At 40.8% G+C, this 14,668-nt stretch overlaps 1 protein-coding gene across 7 annotated transcripts in view; it reads right to left on the reverse strand.

Annotated features, from left to right (window-relative positions):
• Positions 1 to 14,254, reverse strand: part of APLP2 (amyloid beta precursor like protein 2) — a 71,251-nt gene extending 56,997 nt beyond the window's left edge. For 3 of the 7 annotated variants that reach the window (XM_082476223.1, XM_082476222.1, XM_082476219.1), the window contains exon 1: positions 14,054 to 14,249. In XM_082476223.1, the coding sequence (XP_082332349.1) occupies positions 14,054 to 14,158 (105 nt within the window). In that variant the 5' untranslated portion in view covers positions 14,159 to 14,249. Of the gene's footprint in view, positions 1 to 14,053 lie in introns of all 7 variants that reach the window. The other 4 variants (XM_082476225.1, XM_082476221.1, XM_082476220.1 and 1 more) reach the window with 3 other exon arrangements.
• Positions 14,255 to 14,668: the final 414 nt, after the last annotated feature.

Below are 14,668 nucleotides of genomic sequence, written 5' to 3' on the forward strand. Positions count from 1 at the left end.
AAATAAATAAATAAATTTAATTAAAAAAAAAAAAAAGTGATGCTGTAAAATATTTTAACGGCTTGGAAAGTTATTCAGTATGTCAAAAGGCAGGAAAACAGCTTATAAACATATAAGGGAGAATCCATTCTTTCAAAAAACAAACATGTCCAGAACACAGACTGGGAAAATTTTAAAGTTACTTACCTGGATGGTAAATTACTGTTAATTTCTTTCTGTTTTTTTGTTTTGCTTTTTGTTTGTTTTTAGCTTTACCTGTGTTTTCTAGATTTTTCACAATGACCATATATTTTTTCTTTAACACAGGATACACACTAAGAGTCACCATAATAATCATCTGTAAAAAAATCAATTTAGAATCTCAGTCTTTTTTAATGAAAGACTGTAAGACTGTAAGAAGTAGCAAATAGGTTCCTGAGATGATACACTCTCAAGTCATAATGTACAATGACTGTAAATCTAAATTCCATGACCTGATAGTGGTTTGGTAGTGGAGAAAGATAGAGAAATAACCTCAGAAGAGTTTTCTCTTTACTTTCTGATTACTAAGAATCACCTACTGCAAACTTTTGCCTAAATGTTGACTGGTAACTTCTCCATAAACCTTTGGTGGCCCCATGCTGACCTGAGATATCCCTTCTCCAGGCCTCTGACCAGGCCATCTGTTCTACCAGTTAGCACAAACTTGAAAGCCAGTTCATCATTTACTGATTGTGACCTTGGTCAAGTTACTTTATCTGTCCATGCCTCGGTTCCTATATCTGTAAAACAGGGATAACCATAGTATGTGTCTCAGAAGGTAGTTCAAAGGTTTCAGTGAGTACATGTAAAACACTATACATAGTAATTGCACCATAAATATAACTGTCACTGTTATTATCACTCCAACCACCAACAGAATCTGCCACTCTATTCCTGCTTGTCTATTCTTCTTCCCCAATTACCTAAAGTAACACAGGTTCTCTCTGTAAACTCCCAGTAGATATCTAATTTCAAGGGAATTAATTTCCAGTTATGGTCAACTAGGTAATTCAGACCAACCCTCCTGATTAAGACAGCTAGAAAAGCAACATAAAATATTTTTTAAAAGCACTTAGTTAGAGACTTCCCTAGTGGTCCAGTGGTTAAGACTCTGCACTCCCAATGCAGGGGGCCTGGGTTTGATCCCTGGTCAGGGAACTAGAGCCTACATGCCGCAACTAAAGATCCCGCATGTCACAATGAAGATCCCACACTTGGCAACAAATATCCTGCGTGCGGCAACTAATACTCAGCACAGCCACATAAGTAAATATTTTTTAAAAAGCACTTAGTTAAAGGCAGTAGGGACCTAAAAAGACAGTGAAGATTTCCTAGGTCAGTAACCAGAGGAGGATGAAAGTCTAAGGAGATGAATATAGCTCACAGGGCTTTTTTCCTCTGGGAATGCTGAAAGATCCTAAAGGGAGTAGCTGAGCAGTGCTTTTAACAGCCTGTAAGGACCAATGGGAAAGGGACTGGAGTCCAGGGCAGGAGGGAGAGGAGAAAGGAAACATATTTGGAAATACACTAGTGGTTTGGAGTTGACACGCCAATGCAGGCTGAACCTAGACGGGTAATCCAGAATTGACAGGACTTCACAGAGACTGCAGCTCATCTTCCAATCCTCTCAATCCGTGAAACGAGAGATCCTGGATCTCTAGTCCATCAAACTCCAGGTAGAAGCAAATCAAACATTCTCTGGAGCATAACATTAGCCTAGGCCTTAAATTAATCTATAAGCATTTGTGTAAATAAAACGTATGGCTCATAATCAAAAATAACTTGACAAACAAGGAAACAAAATAACATGAATAAATAACCAGCAGAAACCGACAACAGGAAAATATCCACAGGGACCCCAAACACAGGAATTACCAGACAGAGACTCTTAGTATACTTTTCATGTTCAAAGACACAAAAGACAAAAATTGAGAATTTCAGCTCTGATCTAGGAACAATTAAAAAAAACAATTTTAAATTATAAAACTGAAAACCACAACAACTAAAATTAAGAACTCAATGGATGGGACTTCATGGTAGACTAGATATAGCTGGAGAAATCATTAGTAAGCCGAAAGATGGGTCAAAAGAAAAGCTATCAAATGAGGCATGGAAAAACACAAAGGACAGAGTAACAGTGTCTACAATGTTTGTTTTTGGAGTCCCAGAGAAAAGAGAAATAGGCAGAAGCAATATTTAAATACTTAAATACTTAGATAATGGCTGATAATTGTCTAAAACTGATGAAAGACAACAAACCACAGATTCAAGGAGCTCTACAAGCCGAAGACAGTCAGCCTTCCATATCCTCAGACTGTGTATCCATGGATTGAAACTACTCAGGGGAAAATAAATTTCAGAAAATTCATAATAGCAAAACTCGAATTTGCCACGGGCCAACAATTATTTACATAGCATTTACATTATATTTACAACTATTTACATAGCATTTACATTATATTCATAACTATTTACATAGCATTTACATTGCATTAGGTATTTTAAGTAATCTAGAGATGACTGCAAGTATACAGGAGGATATTTGACGGTTACATGCAAATACTAGAACCATTTTACATAACAGACTTGAGCATCACAGATTTTGGTATTGGGGGTAGGGGTGTCCTGGAACCAATCCGCCAAGGATGCCAAGGGACTATACATTAAAAAAAAATCCAAACCTAGGTACATGGTAAAATTGCTGAAAATCAGATTCAAAGAGAAAATCTACTAAGTAGTCAGAGATAAGGGACACATTATCTTCAAAGGAACAACAATCTGACAGTTAATTCCAATAAGCTATTGATAATATTGAACATCAGGGTATTTACCAGGAATAGAATAAAGAATAAGATCTTTAAAATGATTAAAGAAATTCTATTCCCGATGAACCTATCTTGCAAAAAGACACTAAAACAGGTATTTGGTGAAAGAATATATGTCACCAGCCAACCTTAAGAAAATTCTAAAGTGTGTTTTGGAAGACAAAAAATTATCCCAAAACGAAGGTCAGAGATACAAAAGGCATGAAGAGTAACAAAGAGAATATGTAAATCTAAATCAGAGGCTTTCAAACTCACTGCATCTTTGAATCACCGGAGTTTTTAAGAAACACTAATGCTTGACACCCTCCCTCAAGAGACCCTGATGTAATCTGTCTGAATTGGAGTGCAGACAATCTGTGTTTTATAAACGTTCCCCCAGATGATACCAGTGTGCCTCCAAAGTTCACAATCACTGATCTAAATTCATTTGATTGTATAAAACATGGCTTGTATGAGGTCTTCTGGGGTTTAAATGAAATTAACATACATAACAACAATGGCAAAAATGTTGAGAGGGGTTAAATAGAGTTAAAGTGTTCTAATAACCTTCTACTGAGCAGGAAGAGGGCAAAAATACCAATTAATATAAGACACTGATTAAGTGAAAGATATTGAAATGTCTATAGTAACCACTAAAGGGAAAACAAAAGATTATACAAGTATGCTCCAAAGTAATAAGAGAGAGAAGTAAAATAATAACCACCTCCAAAGGAGTTAAATAAGGGAATAAACATAGCAACCTAAATGTCCATTGACAGGTGAATGAACAAAAAAATATGGTGTGTACACACACACACACACACACACACACACACAGGAATATTATTTAGCCATGAAAAAGGACATCCTACCATTTGCAACAACATAATCCCCTTGAGGGGATTATGCTAAGTGAAATAAGTCAGATGGAGGAAGATAAATACTGTACAATCTCACTTATATGTGGACTCTAAAAACACTGAACTTGTAGATATAGAGAAAAGATCACTCATTGTCAGAGGTGGGAAGTGGAGGTTGAGGGGTGGAGGGTGGGCAAAATATGTGAAGGTGGTCAAAAGGTACAAACTTCTAGTTATAATATAAATAAGTCCTGGGGATGTAATGTACAGCACGGTGACTATAATTAATAACACTGTATTGTATATTTTAAAGTTGCTAAGAGAATTAATCTTAAAAGTTCTCATCACACACACATGAAAATAAGTAACTATCTGTGGTGATGGATGTTCACTAGTCTTACTGTGGTGATCATTTCACAACACATACAAATATCAAATCATTATGTTGTGCACCTGAAACTAATATAATGTTGTGTGCCAATTATACTTCAATTAGAAAAAAAGAAAAAAAAGAAACATAAGAACCAGCAGAGCAAACAAAAAACACTAAATAAGAAGGCAGATGAAAACTCAAATACTTTAGCAATCACATTAAATGAAAATGGACTAAATATTCCAGTAAAAGACGAACTCTGCCTCGTAAGTTAACAAAAGAAAAAGCAACCATAAACACATCTAAAACACAAAGATGGAAACAGTAGACCAAGTGCTGATAAAGGCAAAAACCTTACTGGAGATAACAAGGGAAACTATAACTCTGAGAAGCCCAATTCTTCAGGAATAGATAGCAATTTTAAGTCTGTAGGCACCTAATGACAGCCTCAAAGTAAGCAAAGCAAAAATTGTCAGAATGACAAGGAGAAAAAAAACTTCCCCAAAATCACAGTGGGAGATTTTTAACATACCTTTCTCAATAAAAGAAAAAAAGATTTAAAAAAACATAAGAATAAAGATCTGAACAACATGAAAACAGCATGATCAGAATACATGTAAAACACTGGAAGTAACAACTACAGCATAAACATTTTCTCTATGCACACAACAAAAATTCTATCATCAACTAGGTCATAAAGCAAGTCTCAATAAATTTGAAAAAACTGAAATCATACAGACTAATTCTCTGACCACAATGCAGTTAACTTAGAAATAAACAGCAAAAAGACAACCAGATAATCTCCACATCTTTGGAAACTAAGAAGTGTACTTCTAAATTACCTGTGGGTAAAAAAATTAAATCACAATGGAAAAATCTATTTTTTTACTTGAATGATAATGAAAATATTATATATCAAAACTTGCATGTTGTTTAATGGTACAAATTTGTAAACAGCAGATAAACTCTGGAAATCTAACATTCAGCACAGTGATTATAGTCAACAATACTGTTTTATAAACTTCAAAGTTGCTAAAAGACTAGATCTTAATAGCTCTCACCACCAAAAAGAAATTATAATTATGTTTGATAGAGGTATTAGCAGCAATGGTACAATGGTAAACATATTGCAATATATAAATGTATCAAATCAGAACACTGTACACTGTAAACTTACACAATGTTATATTCAATTATATCTCGTTTTTTAAAAATAAAAGGAAAGAAATTAAACTGTCACAATTCACAGAATATACTCAGAAATTTTAAAAATTACAGATAAATTATTAGAATTAGTACACAAGCTTATTAGCAAGACCGCTGAATACATGATCAATTTGAAAATATCAACTTCATTTCAACAACCACAACTAAATGACAATTTTAAGATGCCATTTACAATAGCATTTAAAAAATCAAATATCTATAAATAAATCTAACATAAGATGTACAAGATCTCTATTCAAAAAGCTATAAAACACTGAGGGTAATTAGAGAGGACCTAAATAAAGGTATATGCCATGTTTCTGGATTGGAAGACTCAGTATTGGAAAAATGTCTATTTTTCCCAATTCAACTACAGACTCGATGCAATCGAATCTAAATTCCAATCAGTGTTTTTGGCTAAATGTGGCAAATGTAAATGGAAAGAAAAGGGTTAAGGAATAGTCAAGACATTACTGAAGAGAACCAAGGCAGAAGGGCTTGCTCTAGTAGTTATAAAACCTTATTATAGGTACTTCCCTGATGGCACAGTGTTTAAGAATCCACCTGCCAATTCCAGGACATGGGTTCAAGCCCTGGTCCGGGAAGATCCCACATGCCGCGGAGCAACTAAGCCCGTGCACCACAACTACTGAGCCTGCACTCTAGAGCCCGAGAGCCACAACTACTGAGCCCGCGCGCCATAACTACTGAAGCCCACGCGCCTAGAGCCTGCGCTCCACAACAAGAGAAGCCGCCGCAATGAGAAGCCCGCGCACCACAATGAAGAGTAGCCCTCGCTCGCCACAACTAGAGAAAGCCCATGCACAGCAACGAAGACCCAACGCAGACAAAAAATATAAATAAATAAAATTATTAAGAAAACAAAAAAACCTTATTATAAAGTACAGTCATTAAGACAGTGTACTCTTGTTACAGGGATAGAGAAGAGATCAATGGATTAGGAGAGCCCAGAAATAGACTCACCCATACAGAGATATTAATTAACAACAAAGGTGGCATGGGAGAACAGAAGGGAAAGGAGACCTTGACAATAAATGGTGCAAGTTGGATAGCCATATGGAAAAAAAAAAAATAATAAAAAGACCAATACTTCATATCTACACAACAATCAGTTCCAGGTAAACTGTAGCTCCAAATGTGACAGGCAAAACAAAAGGCCCCTAGTAGTGGGGCTTCCCTGGTGGCTCAGTGGTTGAGAATCTGCCTGCCAGTGCAGGGGACATGGGTTCGAGCCCTGGTCTGGGAAGATCCCACATGCCGCGGAGCAACTAGGCCCGTGAGCCACAACTATTGAGCCTGCGCGTCTGGAGCCTGTGCTCCGCAACAAGAGAGGCCGTGATAGTGAGAGGCCCGCGCACCGCGATGAAGAGTGGCCCCCGCTTGCCACAACTAGAGAAAGCCCTCACACAGAAACGAAGACCCAACACAGCCATAAATAAATAAACAAATTAATTAATTTAAAAAAAAAAAAAAGGCCCCTAGTAAGCAACAGGAGAATAACTATGTCCTCAGGGTGGGGAAAACTCACATGGGACACAAAAAGCACCTACCATAATTAAAAAAAATAAAACTGATAAATTATACATTAAACCTGAGAACTTCTTCTAAAGACATCATTAAGAACAGCGTAAAAAGGCAAGCAGCAGAGAGGACAGTATTATCTCAATAACCTCAAACCAGAAACATTCCAAATGTCCATCAACAGTAGAACAAATTGTGGTTTCTTCATACACTGGAATACTATACAGCTGTGGAAACAAGTGAACCACAGCTATGCTCGTCAATCCAAATGACCCTCAAAAACATGTTCAGTGAAAGAAGCCAGATACTCAACATATACTGAGAGATTCCATTTATATAAAGCGAGAAAACAGGAAAAACTAAACTACAGTGTTTAGGGATGAATGCTTGGGTGGTAAAACTATACAAAAGAAAAGCAAGACATCATCACCATAGAAGTCGGGATAATTGCTGGGGGAGAGGGAGGGGGAGGGGGAAGTGGGGGAGGGGAATGTTCTATTTCTTGACCTTGGCAGTGGTCACGCAAGTATGTTTTACGAAAATACATTGAGCTATAACTTTTTTTCCTTTGTGTATTTAAATTTTTAAAAGCTCAAAAATATTCCAGGCTTGAGACGTGGGTGGAGACGGCTGCAATGTTGCCTTGAGTGCTTGGCACCTTCATGAGCACAGGGTTACCCTTACTTTCAGTTCAAATATCTTAGCATCGTTGCCTTCTACAATCATCCTAATATGCTCGAACAATTAGCACTCTGCACTGATAAATATTTATTACAACTCTAAGAGCCTGGGTAAGTTTCTTCGGAATCCAGAGAGATGAAGGGGGTCTCTCTCAACACGAAAACAGGAGTGGGAATGCTGAATTCCCAACTCAAGCTAAGAGTTACTTCTGGAAAGGAAGGTTAATGGGATGGGGGAAAGTTCAAAGGAGGCCTAACAATGTTTTATTTCTCTACTGATGATGTTTTAGCTCTTTAAAAAAAAACAACAACAAACAGGCTAAAACAAATACAGAAAGTGCTAAAATTTAAAAAAACTGGGTGGTGGATATGAGTATCTTTTATATATTTACTATACTATGTTGGTCATAGTCATAATTAAAGGCTCCTATACTCTTCACACTCTTACTGGCTCATTTCTCCAGGTAAAAATTCTGCTTCAGCCTAGGTAAGTCATCTATTTAGCCTTCCAGAGCCAATATATAAAAATTTGACAATGCTTACATTCTTCACCAACACTAAATCCCACGTTTTCTTCTTCTCTAGGCTAATTACCTCCCTTACAAATTTTTACATACTTCTCCATTCCTGCCTTTCTGTTCTGGATGGCAATATCCCTCAAAAGGATGTGCCGAGATCCTGACAAATCACCTGAGAGGTTCCTTTGAGGTCTCAATTTCACCGGCAAACTTTTAACTCACAGATCATTTAGGTAAGAATAAATTCATTCTTTTTCTTTCCAGCCAGCCTAGCTATATAACCTCCCAAACAGATAATGCCCTGGTAGCAGATGTTGGGTTGCTATCTACCCAACATCCACAGCCCTCTTTTCCAACAGAACCCAGTGTGCAGTCTAAGCCTATCACAGCACCACCATCCCCTCCCCACCCATGACTGGTGTGGCTGGAAGCACCTGATATAATTCTGTACAGTAAGACTTGAGGGGTCTTGTGCTGATGCGCTCTGAGAAAGCCCCACAATCCCCTGGATGTTATCAAATCGAAGCACGTGTTCTGAAACTGCAACAGCCATTCTGCAGCCACAGGAGGCGTGAGGCTGAGGAAGGCAGAGTAGAAAGGTTGTGCTGAGCTATTCGATTAACCCACACCACAGGTGCCCCACTCCAAATGCTGATTGACTTTTTTCTGGACCACAATCTTATTCCAGTCATGTTGGTTACTGTGTCAGCCTCTTCCTAATAGTTTGTCTATCAACTTGGCCAATGATCATAGATCTGGTGCCAGTAACCTTTTCTCTTCCAAAGAATCCCATACACTGATTTTGGTAAGATTCCCCACAAGTGGTCACTGTTTCTTTCCTTAAAATTTATCAGAATACAAAGATAGAACAAGCTTACCCCTCTTTAAAAAAAAAGAGAACTTGCATATTATATTAAAAGGCATTAGACGTTTTTTTTAAAACCTATGGAAAATGTAAAAAGGCAAAGTCCCCTGTAATTACATCCTTCAAAGATAACCACTGTTAGCAGTTCGGCATATATTGATTCATGATAACATTACAACATCTATGAAATTAGCTTCTTTTAAAGAAAATATTCACATCAGGTTTTTTGATAGTGGAGAAAACAGGTAGACAGGAGTAAAAAGAAATCTGCAACCAAAACACCCTGATATAGAAGAAAGAGTGAGCGACAGACTCCGAATAAGACAGACCAATTTTCACCCTGGCCCTGCTGCACTGCCTTGAACCCTCTGCCTCACCTGACTCCCGTTTTAGGTATGGATACGAATACCTACTTCACCAGACTTTTGAGGACTTACATAAGATCATGTCCCCAGATGAGTTCTGTTGGCTTTTTGTTTGCTGGAGTTTGTTTTTCTCTACCTGCCCATAAAAATCCCCTGGGGAGCCTGTGACAATGAGAATCCCAGATATCCTCAGTGAGAATCTCTGGGGGTAGGGCCTGGAAATCACATCATGCAAGTGCACTGCAGAGGAAAAGGCCCTATGCATAGTTGCTTTTATTACTGCACTGTTTAGCATCTAACACAGAACCTGGTAGCAGTGTTCAACAAACACCAGTGGGATGAATAACAAATGAAAAGTTGTATTTTAAAAATAGATTATAGTTATGTTTCAAAAAGTTTCATTAAAAAAAAGCCTTCATGATGTTTATTTAAGAAAATTTCTCTCAGCAATAAGGTAGTTAGTTATTAGTTATACTTGATACAAAGGACTGGAACTTGTTTCTATTTGAATGCGCCTACATGGTTCACTTTCCATCCTAGGACATAAACCAAGGTACACTATACGAAACTTAATTAAGAGTCAAGGTAATCTAGTTTATCTCACTAAAAAAAACAACTCATGAAAATTGGATTATGGGCGATTTCGAATTCTCAAATGGCCTCCCTCCACAGACTTTACAGTTACTGTACAAAAATTTATCCCTACTTTTTATCACACAGAAAACTATTTTCTTTCAGTAGTTCATTTTAGAACAATTCAAAATACTAATTGTTAGGTACCAGCTTCAATACGCAATTTATGTGTCTCTTTGATATAATGTATGTACCTGAGAGCTCTAGGAGGATACACACCACACCAAAACGTTTACAGTGAGATTTCCCCAGACGACACAATCTCAGATTATTTTTCATTTCTTATTGTTCAAATGCATTTAAAATGTTTACAATGAATATGCACTCCCTATATAATTTTTCTTGTTATTTTAAAAAGAAAATGCAAAACCCCAAGAATTCAGTAAGAGTAATATAATTAAGTAATCTTGAAAGGTTTTTAAGTTTTGATTTTCCAGAGTTGAAACAATATCAGATAAATTAAAAATATGATTTTTATATTTGGAAAAAAATTAACCCTTCACATATTATTGCCAAGAATTCTAAAGCTCTTTAACAACAACAAAAAAAGCATGTTTTCAAATGCTATGAAGGACATTATTGGTTCAACTGGCAAAATGGAACACAGACAGCAGACTTGATCAAAATATTGTACCAAAGTTAAATTTCTTTAAGCTGATAACTGTACTAAGCTTATGCAGGACAACTTCCTTGGTTCTTAGGCAATACTCACTGAAGTTTTCAGGAGTAGAGGGACATGATGTATGCAACCTGCTCTCAAAACGGTTCAGCAAAAAATACGTAATAACAAAATGAATGAAAAAGCAAACGCTGAATAGGAGAAATGTTAAATTGATGAATCTGGGTAAAGGGTATAAGAGCTGTTCGTACAATTTTTATAATTTTTTGTAAGCTTGAAATTATTTCTAAATAAAAATTCTAATTGAAAAAAGTAACAGAAAAATATTCAAAATTGTTCTTAAGATCATACTGGACCAACTTTAAGCAAGACTTTATTGGGGGAAAAAATAGCAACATATTTAAAAATTGTGCTCATAAAAACACTCACGGCAGCATCAACCTTAAGCAAGAAATTAAATTAGCATTGTCCAGTAGATATGAGTTACATACGTTGTATTTTCTAGAAGACACATTAAAATTAGAAGAAACAGGTGAAACTAATTTTAATATATTTTACTTAGCCAATGTGTAAAATATTATCATTTCAATACACTCAATATGAAAATTATAAATGAGTTATTTTACAAGTTTTTTCATACTAAGTCTTCAAAATTTGGTGTGCATTTTACACCTACAGTACACCTCAATTCAGATGCTAAATTTTCACAAGAAATACTGGATCTGCATTTAGATTTCATAAAATGTATCAAATAGTTTAAAAAGCAGACTCATATACCAAGTTAAATGTTTTCCAATCACCAAATAGAGTGTTTTTGAATACAAATTAGCTAAAATTAAATAAAATGGAAAGTTCATTCCTCAATCACAGTAGCCACACTGCAAGTGGCTACACTGTGGGACAGCCCAGCTTTAGAGGATGAAACAAACGCCCGCGAAAGGAGGGCCTGATATGCCAAAACTTAGCTCATCACATTTATCAAACGATTTTAACATGGTTATGAGGTTAACAGGCTGATGCTCCTATCGGAGGCATTGGTATCTGTCCAGGTCATAATGTGACATCCCCTCCACCACCAATCAGAAATATCAGCGCAAAGCTTCTTGATCCTCTGCCTCAGACATCATACGTTGAGTTTCCTGAAAATTGACTATCAAAGGGCCCACTCATTGTAAAATGTGGTGGAATGAACTGGCTCTCAGAAGCCTCAATGTCCACTGTACAGAGTGCAGAATTTCAGCACAAATACCGTCTGAGAATCCCACATGGGAGCAGGCCCACGACTGAACTTGTCTCAGATTTAACAGAGGAAGTGACCCTGAGTACAGAGACTTTTTTTCTTTTAAACAGGTGTAAGAGATTAATTCAGTCAACACCAAGTAACACTCAAAATTTGCCAATCAATAATTCTGTGCCAAGCAATTTGATCAGGGATTTGGCTAGAATCCTTTTGGCTAATCTCAATAAGGACCATCCCAAAGCAAATCCTGATTTAGGCCATCCTCATCTAAATCAAGGCTTAGGCAGTCCTTTGCCTGAAAGTAAATAAACTAAATCAAATTATATACATACGAAGGAAATTCTGCCTCTTGGACAAAAGGAAAAACCATCTGAAAGATAATTTAGCAAGTATGGGCAAAAATACAGTTCCAAAGAAGAGAAGTTTCATAACACAGCATTCAAAACCCATTTTAGGGAAATGTCTAATTCCTACTTTCTGTCTAGCCAGACTTTCCGATTGAACAATGATGTGGGTAATAATCAAATTTAATCCACAACAGCTAATTCTGATATTGTTCATTTCTCTTTCTCTGCAGGCATCAAGTATTAATATTCCATTTAAACCTGAAAGATGTACTTTAAAATTGATGGACCCTTTTTTGTGAATTCACTAGTGCCTGAAGTTACTCATACCTCTGGGAAGTGAGGTAAAACAGTGTGAACAATGGTTTTTGACATCCTGACCTAAGAGTTAAATTCTATGTTCCATACAAAATCTTCTTCCTTCCCCTCCCATCCCAATGATTAGCTTGCTTCCCTGCGACACCCTATTGGGGACCACAGATATAAATCTAACTAACCACTGTGTGGAAACGAAAATAATCCTAATCTAAAAGCATGCGTATATAAACATTAACTATTTCTACTTAAAACTTCTCCCCCCGCCCCCGGCCCCCCAAGAATCAAAGCTTTACGCAGGATGAATACAAACGTTTTAAGCCGTTCCATCGGAGGTTTGTTCTTGATTAGATTTATTCTAATCGTGGAAATATTTACACATTCTGCAGAAGAACACGTTCTAACTGTGGGTTTTTATTAGAAACTTCTCAGTCAATGCCTAGGTAATCAAATCCAGTCTCACTTCTCTCTGAAATTAGCCAACCACGCAGAAATCCATTGTAATTTTTAAAATAGCGAAGGGGGGAAATAAACTACACACCCGAAACATTCCAGTCCGACAGTTCAAGCACTATTTCGAGAAGGCAAGTAAAAATAAAGTCCCACGTCTCCCTCAGGAACAGAAAGGTTTCTGTGAAGCGGCCACGTCCAGGCCACCCTGCAGGACCCACGGACCTCAGCAACGCCGCCTGTCCCCGCGGCGCGACCCCAACGAATCACCCAGGAGCCCAGGCGCTGGAACATCCTCCCGGCACAGAGATGCCACGGGGTTATCAGGTGCAGAAAAACTACTTACAGCAAAGAAGTACGATTAGACAAGAGTCTTTACAACGTATTCACGGCCACCGCGTCCCTGCTCGCTGAAACCCACCACAAAAGGGAGCAACACAGCACAGCAGCAGAGAGGGGTTTCCCCTTGTTTATTAGACTCAGGCAAACGGCTATATTTAACAATTCCTCCCGAAGGCCCGATGCCAGCGCGCAGGATCTGGAGCGCGAGGCACACAGGAAGGAGAGGGCACACCCGCTGCGGGCTGCAGAGCTTCTCCGGTGCAGCCCGAGAGGCGCTCGCCCCGCATCGCGGCACTCCCCCGGCGCCGAGCCGGGACGCCCGCATCCCCGCGGCTCGGCCCACCTCGCCAACAAAGGCCGCATCCGCCGCTCCCCGGTGGGAAGCCCCGGCGCCGCGCGGGGAGCGCGCTGCCCGCCCCAGCCCGGGGCCAGGGTCTGCACAGCCGCCCCCGGAGCGAGCCCAGCCGCACCGGGTCTCGGGCTGCGGGCCACCCCGGGGCGCACGGCAGAGGCTCGCGTGGTCCCGGGGGAGGGCGGGGTGGGCGTCTGGGCCGCGCGGGGTCCCCAGAAGATGTGGCGCCGCCGCGGGCGGGATGGGGGCTGGGGCGGCCGAGGCGGCCCGCCGCCCCCCGCAACCCCGATGCCTTTCATTTGGCCTCTGCGGCGTCGGAGGCAGCCCGACCTCCAGCGCTAAGCGCTGTGCCAAGCAGGGGCGGGCGGGGGAGGCGCGCCAGACCCGCTGCAGCGCCGGACCACCCCCACCGCCCCGCGCGACGCGCCCCCCCGCCCGGCCCGGACCCCGCGGCCCGCCCGCCCGCAGGCCGCGCTCCCTCGCGGGCGCAGGAGAAAGGGCTCGGGCGCTCGCCCGGTGCCCACCTCAATGTAGCCGGCCAGAGCCGCGGCGGGCGCCGTGAGCCCGAGCAGCAGCAGGACCAGGAGTTTGCCCGTGGCCGCGGCGGCCGCGGTCCCGGTGGCCGCCATCCCTCGCCGGGTCGCTCTAGCGCTCGGCGCTCAAGCTCACACACACACACGGACTCGAAGGCTCACCCCAACGCGACCCAGAAGCATCTGAAGCCCGCTCGCCGCCGCCCCGGGGGTTTTACACCGACCGGAACTGACTTCACAAAACCACGCCCTCCATATCCAGCGCCCAATGCCGGCCCGCAGAACCGCCGCAAGACACCGCCCCTTGTTCAGCCCAGATCCAATCAGGGGACGGAAGGGCCCGCACCTCCCACCGCCCCAGCCGCGCACCCCCGCCCGGCCCCGCCCCCAGCCGCTGACGCCCCGCCCCCGCCGGGACCCCGAGGCCCGGAGACGCGGGGGTGTACGCGGGGGTGTGCGCAGGCTGGGTGGGGGCCTGCAGCTCGGCCCGGGCGGGGGCGCGCTTCGGCCTTTGGAACCGTGCACGGTTGTCTGCCCGCAATGCGCCCGTCTGTTCGCCTGCAGCGGCCTGATACGGACACGCCCCACTCCCCGCCCCTGCGGGGT

This window comes from Balaenoptera physalus (genome assembly GCF_965194825.1).
Source record: "Balaenoptera physalus genome assembly, chromosome: 10".
In the NCBI taxonomy this organism is placed as follows: Eukaryota; Metazoa; Chordata; class Mammalia; order Artiodactyla; family Balaenopteridae; genus Balaenoptera; species Balaenoptera physalus.